At 35.7% G+C, this 23,399-nt stretch overlaps 1 protein-coding gene across 4 annotated transcripts in view; it reads right to left on the bottom strand.

Moving 5' to 3' along the window:
* LOC117323946 overlaps positions 1 to 23,399 on the bottom strand; it is a 63,261-nt gene that overhangs the window by 30,202 nt on the left and 9,660 nt on the right. For 2 of the 4 annotated variants that reach the window (XM_033879485.1, XM_033879489.1), the window contains exons 1-2: positions 10,743 to 10,950; positions 8,732 to 8,794 (exon numbers count right to left, since the gene is read on the bottom strand). In XM_033879485.1, coding sequence (XP_033735376.1) covers positions 8,732 to 8,788 — 57 coding nt within the window. In that variant the 5' untranslated portion in view covers positions 8,789 to 8,794; positions 10,743 to 10,950. Of the gene's footprint in view, positions 1 to 8,731; positions 8,795 to 10,742; positions 10,951 to 22,855; positions 22,960 to 23,399 lie in introns of those variants that run through there. The other 2 variants (XM_033879487.1, XM_033879486.1) reach the window with 2 other exon arrangements.

Below are 23,399 nucleotides of genomic sequence, written 5' to 3'. Positions count from 1 at the left end.
GCTTTGCTTGGGTAGAAGGAGATCATAGGATAGCCAAATTGTAATCTCAAACCAAATTTAAATTTCAGATTATGAAAAATATGAAGAATTACAATGTTCACAACAAACGATTATACCATGTTTAATGAACGGGTTTATTTATTGTATAAAAATATCACCCCTGCCCAGTTTCGGCTACTGTGGTCTGCTACCTATATAAATATCACCATACCTATCACAGTATATATCTAGACATTTCCATCAACTTCCGGATATGACAGTCAGCTGTGAATGTGACCACTTTATAAGAGTCGTCCAAAACGTTCTTGTAATTCACAGGCAATCGACCCAGCGCGGGCGATGGAAACCAGCCAAGTGTAGCCTTTATATATGCATGTAGAGTTGCATGTGTTTATCTTATTTAGAACAAATTGTAATAGTTCTCACACATTTGTACATGTACACATGAAACAAAATCTAGGTCAACTGGAAATAATAAAAAAAAAAAGCCCAGGAAGTATCGTGTAAAAACATAGTACCTTTTTGAACTGTGTAAGGAGCACACATTCACAGATCACTGTCACATCCGATCGTTAAATAAAACTATAAATTTAATTGTATTTTCAAACCCGAAATCGAACCCGGGTCGTAAAGGTGAAAAACGACTGCTTCACCTTTGCGTCACCCGACCACCTTACAGTTCATGGTTATGTAGACCCTAAACAACTGCGCCAGCGCACACAAAACTGACACTAATCTGATTTATAACAGTTGTTCCTAATATCTCACATATATATATAACATATCATAACTGCAAGACTAGCATGCTCCGAAACATCCCATAAACATTGATCAACAGAATGTAACCTTGACAAATATGCAATGCACGTAAAAGTACTAGTGAGCAGTGTGTTTCGTAAACTAGACTGGGAATCAAAGTGAACCCTTTCCCAAAACTTATGCAATACATTGTATATATCAGATAAATGACTGTTAAGTGATATTTAATGTAGCTTTACATTGTTGAAGTCTCTACTGTACAATACTTCATATAGAAGAAATCATATAGCTTCACAGATGGTTATAAATTTCAGGAAGATTTTACCAGAATGATTAGCAATAATATGTATTGTTCATAACAATACACCACAATTTTGTGTTGTTAAATTTTGTCTTCCTCTGTTCGTGGTATATTTTATCAGCAACCACGTACACAATGAAAAGAGCTTTGACGTAATAGTGAGCCGTTGTTTCGTATTGTGCGATGGCAGGTTGTCACTGGTTCAAATAGTTTTCCTGTAAAATAATAATTTGACAGTTAGAATATCTACTTAGTCTCTTAGCCCTAAGATCAAAAATAACCGTCATTTTCAGCAACAATATTCAACCACAATCTGCTCATTTATAATCTAGGGTTAGAGGAATACGGTTTGGTATTATTCTATATATGTTATCAACCTTATTTAAAAGACTATACTCACTAAACAAGTACAAGATTTCCACAGATAAAACGCTGTATCATGCAGGCCACACATGCGAACAACAGACACGTGCAACTGAAAGACAATACATGCTCTATGAGGTATGATATTTTAAAGAAATCTTAGGAGTTTAGTAGGCTTTATATGGATTTCAGTTATTCCCTAATTCATTGGACTCAAAAAGAATACTACACGTTGTCAATTTGTCTCTGACTATAAGAGCGATTTCAGTTCTGACCGATGGTATAGTAGAGGCCCCATCTATCCAGCAAAAACGCCAAATACCTTGATTAACCAAATTGCCAAGGTAAAGTCTTGACCTCACTCCGCCCTCCCTCCATCTTCGCTAGAGTAGGGATAGTTACTACTAAACAATGCTAGGTTAGAATTCATTCAGATCTAGGATTCGTTTCCAAATTTAGATCAGACGACTCCCTCCCACTCACCCCCACTCTATCCTCCTACTCCATACTTTATGGTGTTTTGAGATAAATTGTATTCGGGTCTGAGCGTTAGAATTGATTGTTGTTAGACTAATTTTGTCAAATATTTACCACGCGTAATTAGTTAATCGCTATTTGGGTTGGGTGGACCAGACATTCTTTTTATTAGTGTACTGGATCCAAGAGAGAACTATGTAAGGTTTGTTGGCTTGCAACCGATACTTTCAAATTAGGTAAGATATATCAATTAACAATTTTCCCCCTCCACGTCACATGTTTACTTCAGTAAATACATTTGCTATTTTTTGTAGTGAGACTTGGCTTGGCTGAAAACCGATTTTAAGGATGATCTAACCATTTGAGCGACCACCTTACATAGTTTGGAGCTCCGGAGATTTAAGCATGTAGTTACATGTTGATCTGTGACCACCTACTTTGGCTTAAGAATTACACAAAGTTCAAGTTCAAGTTTAAGCCGTTTAAAAGCCAGTTAATACCAATTTATTTCATTCCCGAAATCGTATTTTCGCATTACTAGTCCTCATGAACGCTGAAAGTTGTGGTGTCTATCAAAGTCCGTTCTGTACACAATATTACGTGCCAACATATATAGACTTATTCAATACGTCAGCTACAATATTACGTGCAAACGTTTTAAGTCAGTTATAATATTACGTGCCAACATATATACACTTTATTTAATATGTACATTATTACGTGCAATCAAATATAAGATATATGTAGTACGTCAGCTACAATATTAGGTGCAAATATGTACAGACTATATGTAATTAGCCAGCTACAATATCACGTGCCGACATATACAGACTTTATGTTATAAGTCAGATACAATATCACGTGCCGACATAAATAAACTGCACGTATATGCAATACGTTAGCTGCATTATTACGTGCCAATATAGATAGACTATATGCAGTACGCCAACTATTATATTACGTGGCAACATATACAGACTATATGTAATACGTCAGCTATAAGATTACGTGCCAACATACATGTATAAAGACTATATGTAAAACGTTAGTTCCAATACCTCATGCTTGTGTTGGCTCGGAACGAACAGAATATAAATGTTGCGTTAGAACAGATTGTAATTGCAAAAGTTAGCACGAAAAATAGAATTAGTTACCACCATTAGCCTATATCATATACCTACACCACAGTCACTTTCATACAAATATAGAACAAATTGTAGATAGTACATACCTTGTAGGAGATGAACCTGCGACAAAATTGATATAAATAAAATAAACTTACACTTCTTTTGTAATCAGAAAATTTAAAAAGTAAATAGATTGGTTTTTATTTAGAGTATATTGATGTACTAATTGTTTAGAATATTCTAAAAAGTCGGAAATGTATATTGTGTAAATATAAGCTAGGAATTCGCTTGATTTCACGAATACTGTTATGTTGTTACTGAACTTCCAAGATTGTTAAAAAGAACAATAAGCTATAATTTTGTATGCATTGATGATAGCTACATATTGATTTGTGATCTACATACCACCACTGAGAACTGTGAGATGGACTATACCACTCCAACCACTTGCCCGGGTGTTGGTGGCTACAGCGTAGTACGGCCCATCGTCTGCTGTCGTGACGTTGGTTAATGTAAAGGCCACATAGACGTCCCGCTGTAATTTGAAGGTGACACTCGACAGCACAGGGAATGGTTTGTGCTCGCGGAATAAAGAGGCGATGGCAACCTTGGTAGACGAGTACACCTGAGCCAAAAGTGTGACCGATTGTCCATGCCTTGTGATGTACTCCCTCTGTTTCCATGTAACGCGTGGAATGTCGGAATCTGTAACATAATTGTAGACCCAAGTTACCAACGTTATCCGAAGTTCCTTATAAAGTGAAAATCATCGAAGCATAATTACTCAAAAATCACAGGTGAAAGATGTTCCACCATATTCATCTAAAGCACACAAGTAATGTCAATTTATACTTAGATATCCGATCATATTCTTTTTATTGATTTATATTTAATACCTTAACATTTTATTCCAATTTTAAAAATCTCCTGTTTTCAACACTACATGTTATATGTTAGGTCTCGACGAGAATGTACAGGCTTGTCTGAAATAAAATAATTTTGGCCTACCCAGGTTGCTGTTTAATATTAGGCTGTCGTAACTTTGTGGATGTATTCATATGATTATATATTCACTAGGGTCATGTGATACCTATGGACGAAGTTGGTGCTTAATGATTATGGTGGAGGTTGGTTTAGATGCTTATTAACTAGGCTTCCGTAACGTTATGGACGATGTTAGTGTAGATGTTTATTAACTAGGCTTCCGTAACGTTATGGGCGAGGTTGGTGTACATGTTTATTAACTAGGCTTCCGTAACGCTATGGACGAGGTTGGTGTAGATGTTTATTAACTAGGCTTCCGTAACGTTATGGACGAGGTTGGTGTAGATGTTTATTAACTAGGCTTCCGTAACGTTATGGACGAGGTTGGTGTAGATGTTTAATAACTAGGCTTCCGTAACGTTATGGACGAGGTTGATGTAAAATCATTTTACACTCGACCTATGGCTTGTCAACCGTTGAAATACTGTAAATCGTTTTGTTTTAAATTAAAAGTATTCTTTCTGCAAGTTGGCAACAAATCACATAGGTAAATATACGCCATTAATGTCTGCACATTGAAAATGGATAGTGGAATAACAGAAATTATATTTTTATTGATGTAGACATCTGTTTGTTCCAAATAAGTATACTGCCTGTATACAATCATTTAATGACAACATCTAGTTAAAACTATGTGATGTATGTTTTGATATCGTTGATTTATGCGTACAGCTATCCACAGGGATTAGAAACTATACATTACGATATAAAATATGTTTATTTCGAGAATTGGTATATGAATCAAATGTTTTTGAAATAAATCAGAAGCAGTAGGATATTGTATAATTAGGCTACATACCTGTTAATAGTATCTGGGGTTTACACACTGAGGCTACGTAACTACTAATGGTATCTGGGGTTTACAAACTGAGGCTACGTACCTACTAATGGTATCTGGGGTTTACACACTGAGGCTACGCACCTGTTAATGGTGTCTCAATTTTACACACTGAGGCTACGCACCTGTTAATGGTGTCTGAGGTTTACACACTGAGGCTACTTACCAGATAATGGTCTGAGGTTTACACACTGAGGATACGCACCTGTTAATGGTGTCTGAGGTTTACACACTGAGGCTACGTACCTGTTAATGGTGTCTGAGGTTTACACACTGAGGCTACTTACCGGATAATGGTATCTGGGGTTTACACACTGAGGTTACGTACCTGTTAATGGTGTCTGGGGTTTACACACTGAGGCTACGTACCTGTTAATGGTGTCTGGGGTTTACACACTGAGGCTACGTACCGGATAAAGGTGTCTCAGTTTTACACACTGAGGTTACGTACCTGTTAAAAGTGCCTGGGGTTTACACACTGAGGTTACGTACCTGTTAATGGTGTCTGGGGTTTACACACTGAGGTTACGTACCTGTTAATAGTGCCTGGGGTTTACACACTGAGGTTACGTACCTGTTAATGGTGTCTGGGGTTTACACACTGAGGTTACGTACCTGTTAATAGTGCCTGAGTTTTACACACTGAGGCTACGTACCTGTTAATAGTGCCTGGGGTTTACACACTGAGGCTACGTACCTGTTAATGGTGTCTGGGGTTTACACACTGAGGCTACGTACCTGTTAATGGTGTCTGGGGTTTACACACTGAGGTTACGTACCTGTTAATGGTGTCTGGGGTTTACACACTGAGGTTACGTACCTGTTAATAGTGCCTGGGGTTTCCACACTGAGGTTACGTACCTGTTAATGGTGTCTGGGGGTTTACACACTGAGGCTACGTACCTGTTAATGGTGTCTGGGGTTTACACACTGAGGTTACGTACCTGTAAATAGTATCTGGGGTTTACACACTGAGGCTACGTACCTGTTAAGGGTGTCTGGGGTTTACACACTGAGGCTACGTACCTGTTAATGGTGTCTGAGTTTTACACACTGAGGCTACGTACCTGTTAATAGTGCCTGGGGTTTACACACTGAGGCTACGTACCTGTTAATGGTGTCTGGGGTTTACACACTGAGGCTACGTACCTGTTAATGGTGTCTGGGGTTTACACACTGAGGTTACGTACCTGTTAATGGTGTCTGGGGTTTACACACTGAGGTTACGTACCTGTTAAGGGTGTCTGGGGTTTACACACTGAGGCTACGTACCTGTTAATGGTGTCTGAGTTTTACACACTGAGGCTACGTACCTGTTAATTGTGTCTGGGGTTTACACACTGAGGCTACGTACCGGTTAATGGTGTCTGGGGTTTACACACTGAGGCTACGTACCTGTTAATGGTGTCTGGGGTTTACACACTAAGGCTACGTACCGGTTAATGGTGTCTGGGGTTTACACACTGAGGCTATGTACCGGTTAATGGTGTCTGGGGTTTACACACTAAGGCTACGTACCGGTTAATAGTGTCTGGGGTTTACACACTGAGGCTACGTACCTGTTAATGGTGTCTGGGGTTTACACACTGAGGTTACGTACCTGTTAATGGTGTCTGGGGTTTACACACTGAGGTTACGTACCTGTTAAGGGTGTCTGAGGTTTACACACTGAGGCTACGTACCTGTTAATGGTGTCTGAGTTTTACACACTGAGGCTACGTACCTGTTAATTGTGTCTGGGGTTTACACACTGAGGCTACGTACCGGTTAATGGTGTCTGGGGTTTACACACTGAGGCTACGTACCTGTTAATGGTGTCTGGGGTTTACACACTAAGGCTACGTACCGGTTAATGGTGTCTGGGGTTTACACACTGAGGCTATGTACCGGTTAATGGTGTCTGGGGTTTACACACTAAGGCTACGTACCGGTTAATAGTGTCTGGGGTTTACACACTGAGGCTACGTACCGGTTAATGGTGTTTAAGGTTTACACACTGAGGCTATTTACCGGTTAATGGTGTCTGCGGTTTACACACTGAGGCTACGTACCGGTTAATGGTGTTTAAGGTTGACACACTGAGGCTATGTACCGGTTAATGGTGTCTGGGGTTTACACACTGAGGCTATGTACCTGTTAATGGTGTCTGGGGTTTACACACTGAGGCTACGTACCTGTTAATGGTGTCTGAGGTTTACAAACTGAGACTAAGTACCGGGTAATGGTGTCTGAGGTTTACACACTGAGGTTACGTACCTGTTAATGGTGTCTGAGGTTTACACACTGAGGCTACGTACCGATTAATGGTCTGAGTTTTACACACTGAAGCTACGTACCTGTTAATGGTGTCTGAGGTTTACACACTGAGGCTACGTACCGATTAATGGTCTGAGTTTTACACACTGACGCTACGTACCGGTTAATGGTCTGAGGTTTACACACTGAGGCTACGTACCGATTAATGGTCTGAGTTTTACACACTGAGGCTACGTACCTGTTAATGGTGTCTGAGGTTTACACACTAAGGCTACGTACCGGTTAATGGTGTCTGAGGTTTACACACTGAGGCTACGTACCGGTTAATGGTGTCTGAGGTTTACACTATGAGACTACGTACCGGTTAATGGTGTCTGAGGTTTACACTATGAGACTACGTACCGGTTAATGGTGTCTAAGGTTTACACACTGAAGCTATGTACCGATTAATGGTGTCTGTAGTTTACACACTGACGCTACGTACCTGTTAATTTTGTCTGAGGTTTACACACCGATATCGAGTGCTCATAAGGGTATGGCTTATCGACGGATGAAAAGGGACTGTTCCAGTTGTGCCAACCTTCTTCACAGTCTGTCAGTATGTCCGACTCCCCATTCCGTGAACACTCTCTAAATGTACCTATCAGAAGAACGCAAAACTATAATCCACTGCGAGAATAGTTTTAGTCACTAATACACGCAACCAGTTATGTTGCCAATATGTTCGTTTCACGTTTTAGCTCAACAAGGTTAGGATTTCAGTTTTGAAGATGAAACAAGATGTTAAGAGAAAAAATCAATACCATTCATGCCATAAACAGGCTGACAGCACCTTCCCCAAGTGAGATGTTCATTCAGGTAATGCCAGGTGGATCCCGGTATGATACTTGAACAGTTCCAGTTAAATGGTGCAGGAGAACAGAAAGTATCAGGTTGAGTCTTAAATAAAAAATAAACAAAAAGAAATTCGTGAACTACAACGTCATAAAAATACAATGCGCATGGATTTTAAGATGTTTTAATGTTAATGTATTTTCATGGTCTTTTCTAAATTTAACTCCTCATCAAATTTTGTCACAAGGAGATGTTGTATCTTTGAGTTAGTTTACTATTTACAAAACGGTTAAGATTCGAACACAGGAGTCTTAAAGATCAAAAAAATGCGCGATTGGACTTACCCATTAGGATATGACATGGTATAGCAGACTCAAATATTATCAAAACATTACTGGACGTGGTTGCATATCTTCATTCTTCACATATGTATTACTTTCCGACAACAGACTCTAATATAACATTTTTTTAAGACTCAAATATAACATGCTTATTTGTCCAGTATTAGTGCAAAACTCTTATTTATGCTTTCCGTGTATATCAATATGATTCTTATGGTATTATGATGACTTTTTTCACAATAGAAATATACTGTAGCATGGCTACACTACAAATGTTGAAATCAGTATTAGGAACATAAACTCACTGATACCCATCACTTGCCAATGTACTATCAATTTAAGACTAGGCAAATCGGTACAGTTAACACAGATCTACAACATAACAACTTACATAGCACAAAACGATATTGGTTGCTAGATACAGGCCAAGAGAGATTAAAAGATCCATGTCCAGCTGCCAAAAAAAAAAAACATTAATTAAATCAATAAATGAATAATGTTAAAATGATGTGGCCATCAACGCCTAACAAAGAAATTGATTAACTATTCTGGTAAACATATATAGACTACAAAATTGATACGAAATTAGTTAACTATATAATGTATTACACAGTGAGCTTGTTAATCAATGAAAAGAACTTTATTTACTAGCTTTGAGTAAAAAGGCAAGATAATAATGTACCAAAAATTGATATTGCCGCATTACTGTTCTAAAAAGGGAAATGGTTTATATTGAATAATTGTTCCGTAACGAAAGGCACTACTGGTTACAACACTTGTTCATTCAAAAAACAACATTGAACAGCTTACATCAAACGCAAATATAATAATACAAATATACCAATACCAATATAACAATACAAATATTATGATACAAATATACCAATATCAATATTACAATACCAATGTAACAATATTAATGTAACACTATAAATATACCTGGTAAAAATATGTGACCTGACGTCATTGAGATGTTCTTTGAAATGTTTGTTTAAGCCAGCAAGGAGGGAAAGCAGCAAGTAAGATGGTCGTTAAACTTTCTTGTCTTTTCCTATATCTATATAGTATCTAAACTAGGTTCGTCGTGAACAGCAACTTAAAATACATACATGATATCTTTCAGTGCTCTCAGTAATACCAACTATATTTCAAAACCACGAGTGTGGCTAATATTTTGAGATTTTTCACGATCGCGTAGCACGAGTGAAATACGTCAAAATATTAGCTACACGAGTTAGATATATTTGGTATTACTGAAGATACTGCTAGATATTCTGTTTATTATATGTTATTGTAAAATATACCACGGTAGCTCAATCTCTTTCCTAGAAATCATTGCGGTCCCCTGACAACGGCTCACAAACGTACTCCAAACAGTAAAGTTATGTATTCTATCTTGCATTATGACGTCATATAATATGACGGAGAGCTAAATGCAACTCTTAATTTTCACAATCGTCGTTTGTAAACAGCGTTCTGATTGGTCAAATCAGAAAAAAAGGTGATATTGAAAAATATTACTTTCATAGAATGAAATGTTTTCGATATTTCACAGGGAAAAATGTAATAATGTTGTTTTCATTATTCGTCAACCATACACATATATCTGGTGGTTTTAGGGCTGAGAAATTTTGGCACTTCATGTGACGGTATTTCTTTTTATCCCGAAACTGGTATCCGCAGAATAGACCCACCACATTTATAGCGAATACATAGCCAGTAAGTTACAATACAATGTTCATTTTGGTGCCAGACTTAGGGAAGCCGAAATGACGAAGCTTTGCCGGGTACCAAAAGAATCTTTGTATTGCAGCATACATGCCGTGTATTCTCGTTATCCTGTAAACAATTTTCTAGAAGATGACGACATTCAAAACAAACAAGTTTTTATTTGTTTACTTTCCTTGGTTACGAGTGATACACTTGTGTGTGTATTTACCACAACAAAAGTATAAATGCGCAATGGCGAAATAGTTCAAGGCTTTTTATGTGAATCAGAGTTCAATTTCCCTTAAACATTTATGAAAATACAGCACAAATACAAATTATTTCCGAAAAAAAATGGTTCCTTTAGACAATCTGTGACTCCTCAATACAATTGTGGGCTACAATAACTCTTTTTACTTTGATTCATTTGAACTTATTATATTTATTAGATATGCCATTTCTTTATACGATATCTTTGATGTAAAAAGTTATTGATATAAAGTTGATGAGATATCTTATATATTTGATATGATACCATACAATGTATATTATATCTTGGGTATTTTGTAACATATATAACAGATCTCCTTGACTCTTCATTTAAGATAATTATTTATTATATCAGATATCTTATCAACTTTACAAGATATCTCAATTAGTTTTATATTGTATAATATATTCTATTTGTACATTACCTGATAAAAACGAGCATGTGTATAACGATAGCAAAGGACACCACTGCTTCAGGTTATCCTGAACCGTTAAAATGATGGAAAATACCTCATCCTTGGTCTACTCCTTAATGTCGTTCTAGATAGTTCCAGAAACAAACTATATCGATAAAATCATAGGTCTTCCGTAACCTCAATCAGGCTTTCTAGCTCGTTATGTCTTATATTTACCTAGCAGTTATTTCTACCGCTGATACAATACGACGGAAATGCTATTTATAGAATCGAAGTTTTCCCTGTATTGTTTATAGAAATTCGCCCCCACTGACTGTTATGTGTTTATAAATAGAAACAGCGGATATACATTATATACGTATGTAGAATGAATTATCATGTCCATTAGTCATGAAATCATAGGTCTTCCGTAACCTCAATCAGGCTTTCTAGCTGGTTATGTCTTATTTTTACCTAGCAGTTATTTCTACCGCTGATACAATACGACGGAAATGCTATTTATAGAATCGAGGTTTTCCCTGGATTGTTTATAGAAATTCGCCCCCACTGACTGTTATGTGTTTATAAATAGAAACAGCGGATATACATTATATACGTATGTAGAATGAATTATCATGTCCATTAGTCATGAAATCATAGGTCTTCCGTAACCTCAATCAGGCTTTCTAGCTCGTTATGTCTTATTTTTACCTAGCAGTTATTTCTACCGCTGATACAATACGACGGAAATGCTATTTATAGAATCGAGGTTTTCCCTGGATTGTTTATAGAAATTCGCCCCCACTGACTGTTATGTGTTTATAAATAGAAACAGCGGATATACATTATATACGTATGTAGAATGAATTATCATGTCCATTAGTCATAAAATCATAGGTCTTCCGTAACCTCAATCAGGCTTTCTAGCTCGTTATGTCTTATATTTACCTAGCAGTTATTTCTACCGCTGATACAATACGACGGAAATGCTATTGATAGAATCGAGGTTTTCCCTGGATTGTTTATAGAAATTCGCCCCCACTGACTGTTATGTGTTTATAAATAGAAACAGCGGATATACATTATATACGTATGTAGAATGAATTATCATGTCCATTAGTCATGAAATCATAGGTCTTCCGTAATCTCAATCAGGCTTTCTAGCTCGTTATGTCTTATATTTACCTAGCAGTTATTTCTACTGCTGATACAATACGACGGAAATGCTATTTATAGAATCGAGGTTTTCCCTGGATTGTTTATAGAAATTCGCCCCCACTGACTGTTATGTGTTGATAAATAGAAACAGCGGATATACATTATATACGTATGTAGAATGAATTATCATGTCCATTAGTCATAAAATCATAGGTCTTCCGTAACCTCAATCAGGCTTTCTAGCTGGTTATGTCTTATATTTACCTAGCAGTTATTTCTACCGCTGATACAATACGACGGAAATGCTATTTATAGAATCGAGGTTTTCCCTGGATTGTTTATAGAAATTCGCCCCCACTGACTGTTATGTGTTTATAAATAGAAACAGCGGATATACATTATATACGTATGTAGAATGAATTATCATGTCCATTAGTCATAAAATCATAGGTCTTCCGTAACCTCAATCAGGCTTTCTAGCTCGTTATGTCTTATATTTACCTAGCAGTTATTTCTACCGCTGATACAATACGACGGAAATGCTATTTATAGAATCGAGGTTTTCCCTGTATTGTTTATAGAAATTCGCCCCCACTGACTGTTATTTGTTTATAAATAGAAACAGCGGATATACATTATATACGTATGTAGGATGAATTATCATGTCCATTAGTCATGAAATCATAGGTCTTCCGTAACCTCAATCAGGCTTTCTAGCTGGTTATGTCTTATTTTTACCTAGCAGTTATTTCTACCGCTGATACAATACGACGGAAATGCTATTTATAGAATCGAGGTTTTCCCTGGATTGTTTATAGAAATTCGCCCCCACTGACTGTTATGTGTTTATAAATAGAAACAGCGGATATACATTATATACGTATGTAGAATGAATTACCATGTCCATTAGTCATAAAATCATAGGTCTTCCGTAACCTCAATCAGGCTTTCTAGCTGGTTATGTCTTATATTTACCTAGCAGTTATTTCTACCGCTGATACAATACGACGGAAATGCTATTTATAGAATCGAGGTTTTCCCTGGATTGTTTATAGAAATTCGCCCCCACTGACTGTTATGTGTTGATAAATAGAAACAGCGGATATACATTATATACGTATGTAGAATGAATTATCATGTCCATTAGTCATAAAATCATAGGTCTTCCGTAACCTCAATCAGGCTTTCTAGCTCGTTATGTCTTATATTTACCTAGCAGTTATTTCTACCGCTGATACAATACGACGGAAATGCTATTTATAGAATCGAGGTTTTCCCTGGATTGTTTATAGAAATTCGCCCCCACTGACTGTTATGTGTTTATAAATAGAAACAGCGGATATACATTATATACGTATGTAGAATGAATTATCATGTCCATTAGTCATGAAATCATAGGTCTTCCGTAATCTCAATCAGGCTTTCTAGCTCGTTATGTCTTATATTTACCTAGCAGTTATTTCTACCGCTGATACAATACGGAAATGCTATTGATAGAATCGAGGTTTTCCCGGATTGTTTATAGAAATTCGCCCCCACTGACTGTTATGTGTTTATAAATAGAAACAGCGGATATACATTATATACGTATGTAAAATGAATTATCATGTCCATTAGTCATGAAATCATAGGTCTTCCGTAATCTCAATCAGGCTTTCTAGCTCGTTATGTCTTATATTTACCTAGCAGTTATTTCTACCGCTGATACAATACGACGGAAATGCTATTTATAGAATCGAGGTTTTCCCTGGATTGTTTATAGAAATTCGCCCCCACTGACTGTTATGTGTTGATAAATAGAAACAGCGGATATACATTATATACGTATGTAGAATGAATTATCATGTCCATTAGTCATAAAATCATAGGTCTTCCGTAACCTCAATCAGGCTTTCTAGCTCGTTATGTCTTATATTTACCTAGCAGTTATTTCTACCGCTGATACAATACGACGGAAATGCTATTTATAGAATCGAGGTTTTCCCTGGATTGTTTATAGAAATTCGCCCCCACTGACTGTTATGTGTTTATAAATAGAAACAGCGGATATACATTATATACGTATGTAGAATGAATTATCATGTCCATTAGCCATAAAATCATAGGTCTTCCGTAACCTCAATCAGGCTTTCTAGCTCGTTATGTCTTATATTTACCTAGCAGTTATTTCTACCGCTGATACAATACGACGGAAATGCTATTTATAGAATCGAGATTTTCCCTGGATTGTTTATAGAAATTCGCCCCCACTGACTGTTATGTGTTTATAAATAGAAACAGCGGATATACATTATATACGTATGTAGAATGAATTATCATGTCCATTAGTCATAAAATCATAGGTCTTCCGTAACCTCAATCAGGCTTTCTAGCTCGTTATGTCTTATATTTACCTAGCAGTTATTTCTACCGCTGATACAACACGACGGAAATGCTATTTATAGAATCGAGGTTTTCCCTGTATTGTTTATAGAAATTCGCCCCCACTGACTGTTATGTGTTTATAAATAGAAACAGCGGATATACATTATATACGTATGTAGAATGAATTATCATGTCCATTAGTCATGAAATCATAGGTCTTCCGTAACCTCAATCAGGCTTTCTAGCTGGTTATGTCTTATTTTTACCTAGCAGTTATTTCTACCGCTGATACAATACGACGGAAATGCTATTTATAGAATCGAGGTTTTCCCTGGATTGTTTATAGAAATTCGCCCCCACTGACTGTTATGTGTTTATAAATAGAAACAGCGGATATACAGTTGAGTGTAGACTAAAGGTTACACCCAAGTGCACTCCGAGTGCACTCCATTTGGACTTGGAGTGCACTCCGTTTGGACTCCAGGTAAACTTGGAGTGCACTCCAAGTGGACTCCGAGTCTACCTGGAGTCCTATAAGACACCATGCCTATACCCCAGTTCTATAATCAGACTATATCATATATATATTAATACTTTGATGCTTTTAATATAATTTACATATAGATAAATAGAATTTTACAAATAACTTTTGTTCTGTTAATATTACTATTAACATTTGTTTAGTCTACTAGGAATATTTCTTTTATTGTTAATACATGGTAATAATGCCTACATATTAAATTTATATTTATTAAGATCCATAAAAGACAGTTATACAATTTATGCTATAATCAGGTTTCTATGAAAGTTAATTGCTTATTATTTCATATTTTATTAAGATGTAAGTAAATTGTATTTCATTTTATTAAGGAATTTAAAATGATTTCAATTAGAATATTTATTACCGTACATATATCATGACTGTAAAGGAAGTTTAGATAATGTATCTATATCATGTTATTGATTATTCAAAATATTGAAAGTTTACGATATTTAATGAATTATGTGTTTTTTTTAATAAGACATTCTCTACATATATGTACTCAGTTAAGGCAAGTAATTATAAAATAAACAATCATTTTAGTTTATATATTTAAATGTATCATTAGAAAAATATACATTTACAACTGTACATATTTACGAGCATTACCTGGGTAAATTAATGTTCTGACATAACGTACACACAAGTATGTATTTCTGGACTACCCATATATAATGAATGACAGTATCTGTTTAATTGTTATTATTATTGGTCATGCATGACTGACTCCGGCCTGACACTCCTGAGAACTGTGCCAGGTGAGTTTTAGGAGCCAGCTACAGGTACTGTCCTGGGTTCACAGAAATACCTGTGTCAATTTTGTCACAGTATGGCTTCAAATGATGAAGCTGTGCAAAGCAGGGTCACAGTGTTACAACCTCAGGGCAATTAACAGAACAGTAAGATTATCTCCTGACTTGAAGGAAAGGGTTGTTGCTCTTCATTTGAGAGGCCTTAATCAGACCAAAATTACATGTATAAACGAAATACCAGTGTAATTAAGGTGGAAATGTCAAGATAAGTTGTAAAACCATTAACACATTGGTTGACAGGTTTAGGAAGACCACCTCTATTGAATTGAAGTCATTCTATACTGAAATTAGAAAGTAAGAATAAGCTGTTTCTTATTACATTGTAATCTGTCTAAACCGTAAGTCATAGGGACCAAACGTATTGGCCGGTTTATGAAGGTGTCCGGTATGTAGAGGTACAATGTTGAATGATATAAGTTCAGAAAAAATTAATGCAAATCAAATTAAGAAATGATGCAGTTCTTATCTTGTTATATTCAAAAATATAAAGACATTGCTTTAAAAAATTAATTGTAAAGAAAGAGATTAAAGTAAAAGAAAAAAAAATTCAGAGTAATTCCAAATGGTATAATGAATGTAAATTCACCGTTTCCCAAAACCAACCTATAGCCTTATACCCGTAATTAGTACACATTGTTCTCGTCCAGGAAATAAGATTATAGAGCCTGAGGTACAATTTGCCTCAGGCCAGTTGGACACGGCAACCTATGTACCATTTACCTGTAAAACTGACCTGTTGGAACTACATCGTTTTCTATTCCCATTCAGTCAATATCTATCATGATATGTGTCACTCATACATTTTATGTAACAGATACAGGTCATGAATGCACAATGGTTGTTCAAGCCAATTATAAAATCATAAAGTTAAATGTTCAAACTTTTGAAAAAATGACATAAGGCCAGCTGCAGTTGGTGTATGGAATGTTTGATAAGTATTTATTTAACTCAAACATGAAAATTATACTAATATATGTTGATTTACATATTGACCTCTAATACTCTATACATGCTTCCATTATAATATCAAAGACAAAGTAATGCTACCAGTTTGAAATATAATTTTTTTTTCAACTTTTTTTTTTATAATAATGACTTATAACTGTTTTAATAATACTGTAATAGGAATGGACAATCATATCATTTCAAAAGTGTCAGATATCGACCGTCACAAGTCTGTACCTATATTCTATATGACCCTGGTATAGGTCAGCTTGAGTTCCCAGACATGGTGTCAGGGCCAGAGGAATCTCGGGCTAGGTAAAGGTAAGGTGTGATGACCAGTTTCCATCTAACAATTAAGGGGGTCTTTATCTAGTTAGATGAACGTGTGTACACCTGTCCAGATCTTCACACCTTATGATTTCAACTTGGAGGACGGGGTCATTATTGGGGTCAGGACGGGGTCATTGTTGGGGTCAGGACGGGGTCATTATTGGGGTCAGTGTAAGTCTGTCTTTTCTCCACACCCCTGTATTGATATACAGGTAAATATTGACCTGGAAGTTGGGGGGGAGGGGAGAGATTGTATCTTATATAACTGTTAAAAGAACTCCATTTATGACCAAGATTTAATGAGGCAGGTAAAACAAAACAAAGTTGGTTTACCAAATGAAAATTTAAGTCTGAGTTAAACTGTAAATATGCTATCAAGGTGATAAAAACATCTTTCTTTTGTATTGAATGTTAAGATAAATGTAAACTGATGGAAGTAAAGTATTTGAAATATTAAAAACAGTCGTACTTTGAGAACAAGATAGTTCCAGTACACATTCAGACTCTACATTTTGAGAGACCACAAACAACTTGGGGGAAGAGTATATCTTATATAACTGTTAAAAGATCTCCATGTATGACCTGGATTTAATGAGGCAGGTATAACAAAACAAAGTTGGTTTACCAAATAGAAATGTAAGTCAATCTGATGTTAAACTGTAAATCAAAATTAGACATTGGATCCGGAATATGCTATCAAGGTGATAAAAAAAAACAACTTTCTTTTGTATTGTATGTTAACATAAATATAAACTGTTGGAAGAAAATTATTTGAAATATTAAAAAAATAGTACTTCGAGTACACAAGTATTACAAGTATTTCCAGTATACAATCAAACGCTACATTTTGAGAGACCACAACCAACTTGCCAAATACATTTTTGTTTATTACCAATTTTCTATTAATTGACGTGGCTTGTTAAAACTCTAAAAATCAAAGGAATGCTATCATACGTTTTTCAACGAAGTGCCAGATTTATTCATTTTATATAGGGCTAACTAATAGAAAAAATCAATTATATTAGATGCTGTTAGTTAACCAACTAAAAATGAACCAACAAAATAATAAGATAATATATACAAAGATAAAACAGTAACACATCTATTATTGTTACATGTTTAAGGAGTCTTAATGTATAAGAGTATACATCTATCTATAAACATTATGTATATATGTACTTGGTTACAGGTACATGTGATACATGTGGACCCAGGTCGGATAGGGGCCTGATAGGACTCCAGGTAAACTTGGAGTGCACTCGGAGTGCACTCCAAGTTTACCTGGAGTCCAAACGGAGTGCACTCCGAGTCCAAACGGAGTGCACTCCGGAGTGCACTTTGTGTAACCTTTAGTCTACACTCAACTGTACATTATATACGTATGTAGAATGAATTATCATGTCCATTAGTCATAAAATCATAGGTCTTCCGTAACCTCAATCAGGCTTTCTAGCTCGTTATGTCTTATATTTACCTAGCAGTTATTTCTACCGCTGATACAATACGACGGAAATGCTATTTATAGAAGCGAGGTTTTCCCTGGATTGTTTATAGAAATTCGCCCCAACTGACTGTTATGTGTTTATAAATAGAAACAGCGGATATACATTATATACGTATGTAGAATGAATTATCATGTCCATTAGTCATGAAATCATAGGTCTTCCGTAATCTCAATCAGGCTTTCTAGCTCGTTATGTCTTATATTTACCTAGCAGTTATTTCTACCGCTGATACAATACGACGGAAATGCTATTTATAGAATCGAGGTTTTCCCTGGATTGTTTATAGAAATTCGCCCCCTCTGACTGTTATGTGTTTATAAATAGAAACAGCGGATATACATTATATACGTATGTAGAATGAATTATCATGTCCATTAGTCATAAAATCATAGGTCTTCCGTAACCTCAATCAGGCTTTCTAGCTCGTTATGTCTTATATTTACCTTGCAGTTATTTCTACCGCTGATACAATACGACGGAAATGCTATTTATAGAATCGAGGTTTTCCCTGGATTGTTTATAGAAATTCGCCCCCACTGACTGTTATGTGTTTATAAATAGAAACAGCGGATATACATTATATACGTATGTAGAATGAATTATCATGTCCATTAGTCATAAAATCATAGGTCTTCCGTAACCTCAATCAGGCTTTCTAGCTCGTTATGTCTTATATTTACCTAGCAGTTATTTCTACCGCTGATACAATACGACGGAAATGCTATTTATAGAATCGAGGTTTTCCCTGTATTGTTTATAGAAATTCGCCCCCACTGACTGTTATGTGTTTATAAATAGAAACAGCGGATATACATTATATACGTATGTAGAATGAATTATCATGTCCATTAGTCATGAAATCATAGGTCTTCCGTAACCTCAATCAGGCTTTCTAGCTGGTTATGTCTTATCTTTACCTAGCAGTTATTTCTACCGCTGATACAATACGACGGAAATGCTATTTATAGAATCGAGGTTTTCCCTGGATTGTTTATAGAAATTCGCCCCCACTGACTGTTATGTGTTTATAAATAGAAACAGCGGATATACATTATATACGTATGTAGAATGAATTATCATGTCCATTAGTCATAAAATCATAGGTCTTCCGTAACCTCAATCAGGCTTTCTAGCTGGTTATGTCTTATATTTACCTAGCAGTTATTTCTACCGCTGATACAATACGACGGAAATGCTATTTATAGAATCGAGGTTTTCCCTGGATTGTTTATAGAAATTCGCCCCCACTGACTGTTATGTGTTTATAAATAGAAACAGCGGATATACATTATATACGTATGTAGAATGAATTATCATGTCCATTAGTCATAAAATCATAGGTCTTCCGTAACCTCAATCAGGCTTTCTAGCTCGTTATGTCTTATATTTACCTAGCAGTTATTTCTACCGCTGATACAATACGACGGAAATGCTATTTATAGAATCGAGGTTTTCCCTGTATTGTTTATAGAAATTCGCCCCCACTGACTGTTATGTGTTTATAAATAGAAACAGCGGATATACATTATATACGTATGTAGAATGAATTATCATGTCCATTAGTCATGAAATCATAGGTCTTCCGTAACCTCAATCAGGCTTTCTAGCTGGTTATGTCTTATTTTTACCTAGCAGTTATTTCTACCGCTGATACAATACGACGGAAATGCTATTTATAGAATCGAGGTTTTCCCTGGATTGTTTATAGAAATTCGCCCCCACTGACTGTTATGTGTTTATAAATAGAAACAGCGGATATACATTATATACGTGTGTAGAATGAATTATCATGTCCATTAGTCATAAAATCATAGGTCTTCCGTAACCTCAATCAGGCTTTCTAGCTCGTTATGTCTTATATTTACCTAGCAGTTATTTCTACCGCTGATACAATACGACGGAAATGCTATTTATAGAATCGAGGTTTTCCCTGGATTGTTTATAGAAATTCGCCCCCACTGACTGTTATGTGTTTATAAATAGAAACAGAGGATATACATTATATACGTATGTAGAATGAATTATCATGTCCATTAGTCATAAAATCATAGGTCTTCCGTAACCTCAATCAGGCTTTCTAGCTGGTTATGTCTTATATTTACCTAGCAGTTATTTCTACCGCTGATACAATACGACGGAAATGCTATTTATAGAATCGAGGTTTTCCCTGGATTGTTTATAGAAATTCGCCCACACTGACTGTTATGTGTTTATAAATAGAAACAGCGGATATACATTATATACGTATGTAGAATGAATTATCATGTCCATTAGTCATAAAATCATAGGTCTTCCGTAACCTCAATCAGGCTTTCTAGCTCGTTATGTCTTATATTTACCTAGCAGTTATTTCTACCGCTGATACAATACGACGGAAATGCTATTTATAGAATCGAGGTTTTCCCTGGATTGTTTATAGAAATTCGCCCCCACGGACTGTTATGTGTTTATAAATAGAAACAGCGGATATACATTATATACGTATGTAGAATGAATTATCATGTCCATTAGTCATTTGTCAATAAAGAAATTGTGTCGTATTGTTGAATTTCACATCCGGGGGTTACATCTATTGATTAAATATGTAACCTATGGCTAATCTCGTAGGCCAGGGATTGATCATAACTTCTCGATAACAATACATATGTAGATAGGGTGAACACAGCAATGGCGGTATCGACCGTGACTATTTTACACCCTTCAGACAAAAAATGTATTCTTACTTGTAACACTAGAAGATGATTCACAATATTTATACCTGTGCACACTGTACTTGTAACACTAGAAGATGATTCACAATATTTATACCTGTGCACACTGTACTTGTAACACTAGAAGATGATTCACAATATTTATACCGGTGCACACGTATACTTGTAACACTAGGAAATGATAGACAATGTGTGTTCCTGAAAATGTTGTATATTGGTTTTATTATCTAGTAATACATGCAATTGATATAAATATTAAAACCTTGTCTCAATAGGCCATAGTAAAGTTTGCACTATTTTGTATGCTTGATAGGTGAATGCATGCACATGGTGACGTCGTATTTGAGAATTTATTTTTTTAAGCCAGTAAGGAGGGAAAACAACAAGTAAGTTGGTCGTTAAACTTTCTTGTCTTTTCCTGTATCTATATAGTATCTAAAGAAGGTTCGTCGTGAACAGCAACTTAAAATACATACAGGATATCTAAGAGTGTCTTCAGTAATATCAACTATATTTCACAATCACGAGTGCGGCTAATATTTTGATATTTTACACGAGTGCGTAGCACGAGTGAAACACGTCAAAATATTAGCTACACGAATTAGATATATTTGGTATTACTGAAGATACTGCTAGATATTCTGTTTATTATATTTTATAGTAAAATGTACCACGGCAACTCAATCTCTTTCCTAGAATTCATTGCGGTCCCCTGACAACGGCTCACAAACGTACTCCAAACAGTAAAGTTATGTATTCTATCTTGCATTATGACGTCATATAATATGACGGAGAGCTAAATGTAACTCTTAATTTTCACAATCGTCGTTTGTAAACAGCGTTCTGATTGGTCAAATCAGAAAAAAAGGTGATATTGAAAAATATTACTTTCATAGAATGAAAAGTTTTCGATATTTCACAGGGAAAAATGTAATAATGTTGTTTTCATTATTCGTCAACCATACACATATATCTGGTGGTTTTAGGGCTGAGAAATTTTGGCACTTCATGTGACTGTATTTCTTTTTATCCCGAAACTGGTATCCGCATTGGCAGAATAGACCCACCACATTTATAGCGAATACATAGCCAGTAAGTTACAAAACAATGTTCATTTTGGTGCCAGACTTAGGGAAGCCGAAATGACGAAGCTTTGTCGGGTACCAAGAGAATCTTTGTATTGCAGCATACGTGCCGTGTATTCTCATTATCCTGTAAACAATTTTCTAGAAGATGACGACATTCAAAACAAACAAGTTTATATTAGTTTACTTTCCTTGGTTACGAGTGATACACTTGTGTGTGTATTTACCACAACAAAACTATAAATCCACCATTGCGAAATAGTTCAAGGCTTTTTATGTGAATCAGAGTTCAATTTCCCTTAAACATTTATGAAAATACAGCACAAATACAAAATATTTCCGAAAAAAATGGTTCCTTTAGACAATCAGTGACTCGTCAATACAACTGTGGGCTACAATAACTCTTTTTACTTTGATTCATTTAAACTTGTTATATTTATTAGATATGCCATTTCTTTATACGATATCTTTGCTGTAAAAAAAGTTATTGATATCAAGTTCATGAGATATCTTATATATTTGATATGATACCATACAATGTATATTATATCTTGGATATTTTGTAACATATATAATATATCTCCTTGAATCTTCATTTAAGATAATTAATTCATCATATCAGATATCTTATAAACTTTACAAGATATCTCAATTAGTTTTATATTGTATAATATATTCTATTTGTACATTACCTGATAAAAACGATCATGTATAACGACAGCAAAGGACACACATCTTCAGGTTATCCTGAACCGTTAAAATAACGGAAAATGCCTGATCCTCGGTCTGTTCAAATTTAACACTCCTTAATGACATTCCAGATAACAAACTATATCGATTAAAATCATAGGTCTTCCGTAACCTCACTTAGGCTCTAGACCGTCATGTTAATACAATACATCTGAAAATGCTATTTATAGAATCGAGGTTTTCCCTGGATTGTTAATTGAAATTCGCACCCGCTGACTGTTACATGTGTATGTGGTTATAAATAGAAACACCGGGTATACATTATACACGTATGTAGAATGAATTATCATGTCCATTAAGCTTCTTTTTCTTCTTTGTGTGTGTGTGTGTGTTTGTGTGTCTGTTGATAGGGGTGGGGGGTGGGCGGGGGGCTCTACTCTATGTTTATGTATGAAACATACATATGTTGCCCAATGTTGGCCGAAATAGGCCGAAATTTGTCAATAAAGAAATTGTGTCGTATTGTTTAATTCCACATCCGGGGGT

This window comes from Pecten maximus, chromosome 3 (genome assembly GCF_902652985.1).
Source record: "Pecten maximus chromosome 3, xPecMax1.1, whole genome shotgun sequence".
NCBI lineage: Eukaryota > Metazoa > Mollusca > Bivalvia > Pectinida > Pectinidae > Pecten > Pecten maximus.
This window is presented reverse-complemented; position numbering and strand designations above follow the sequence as displayed.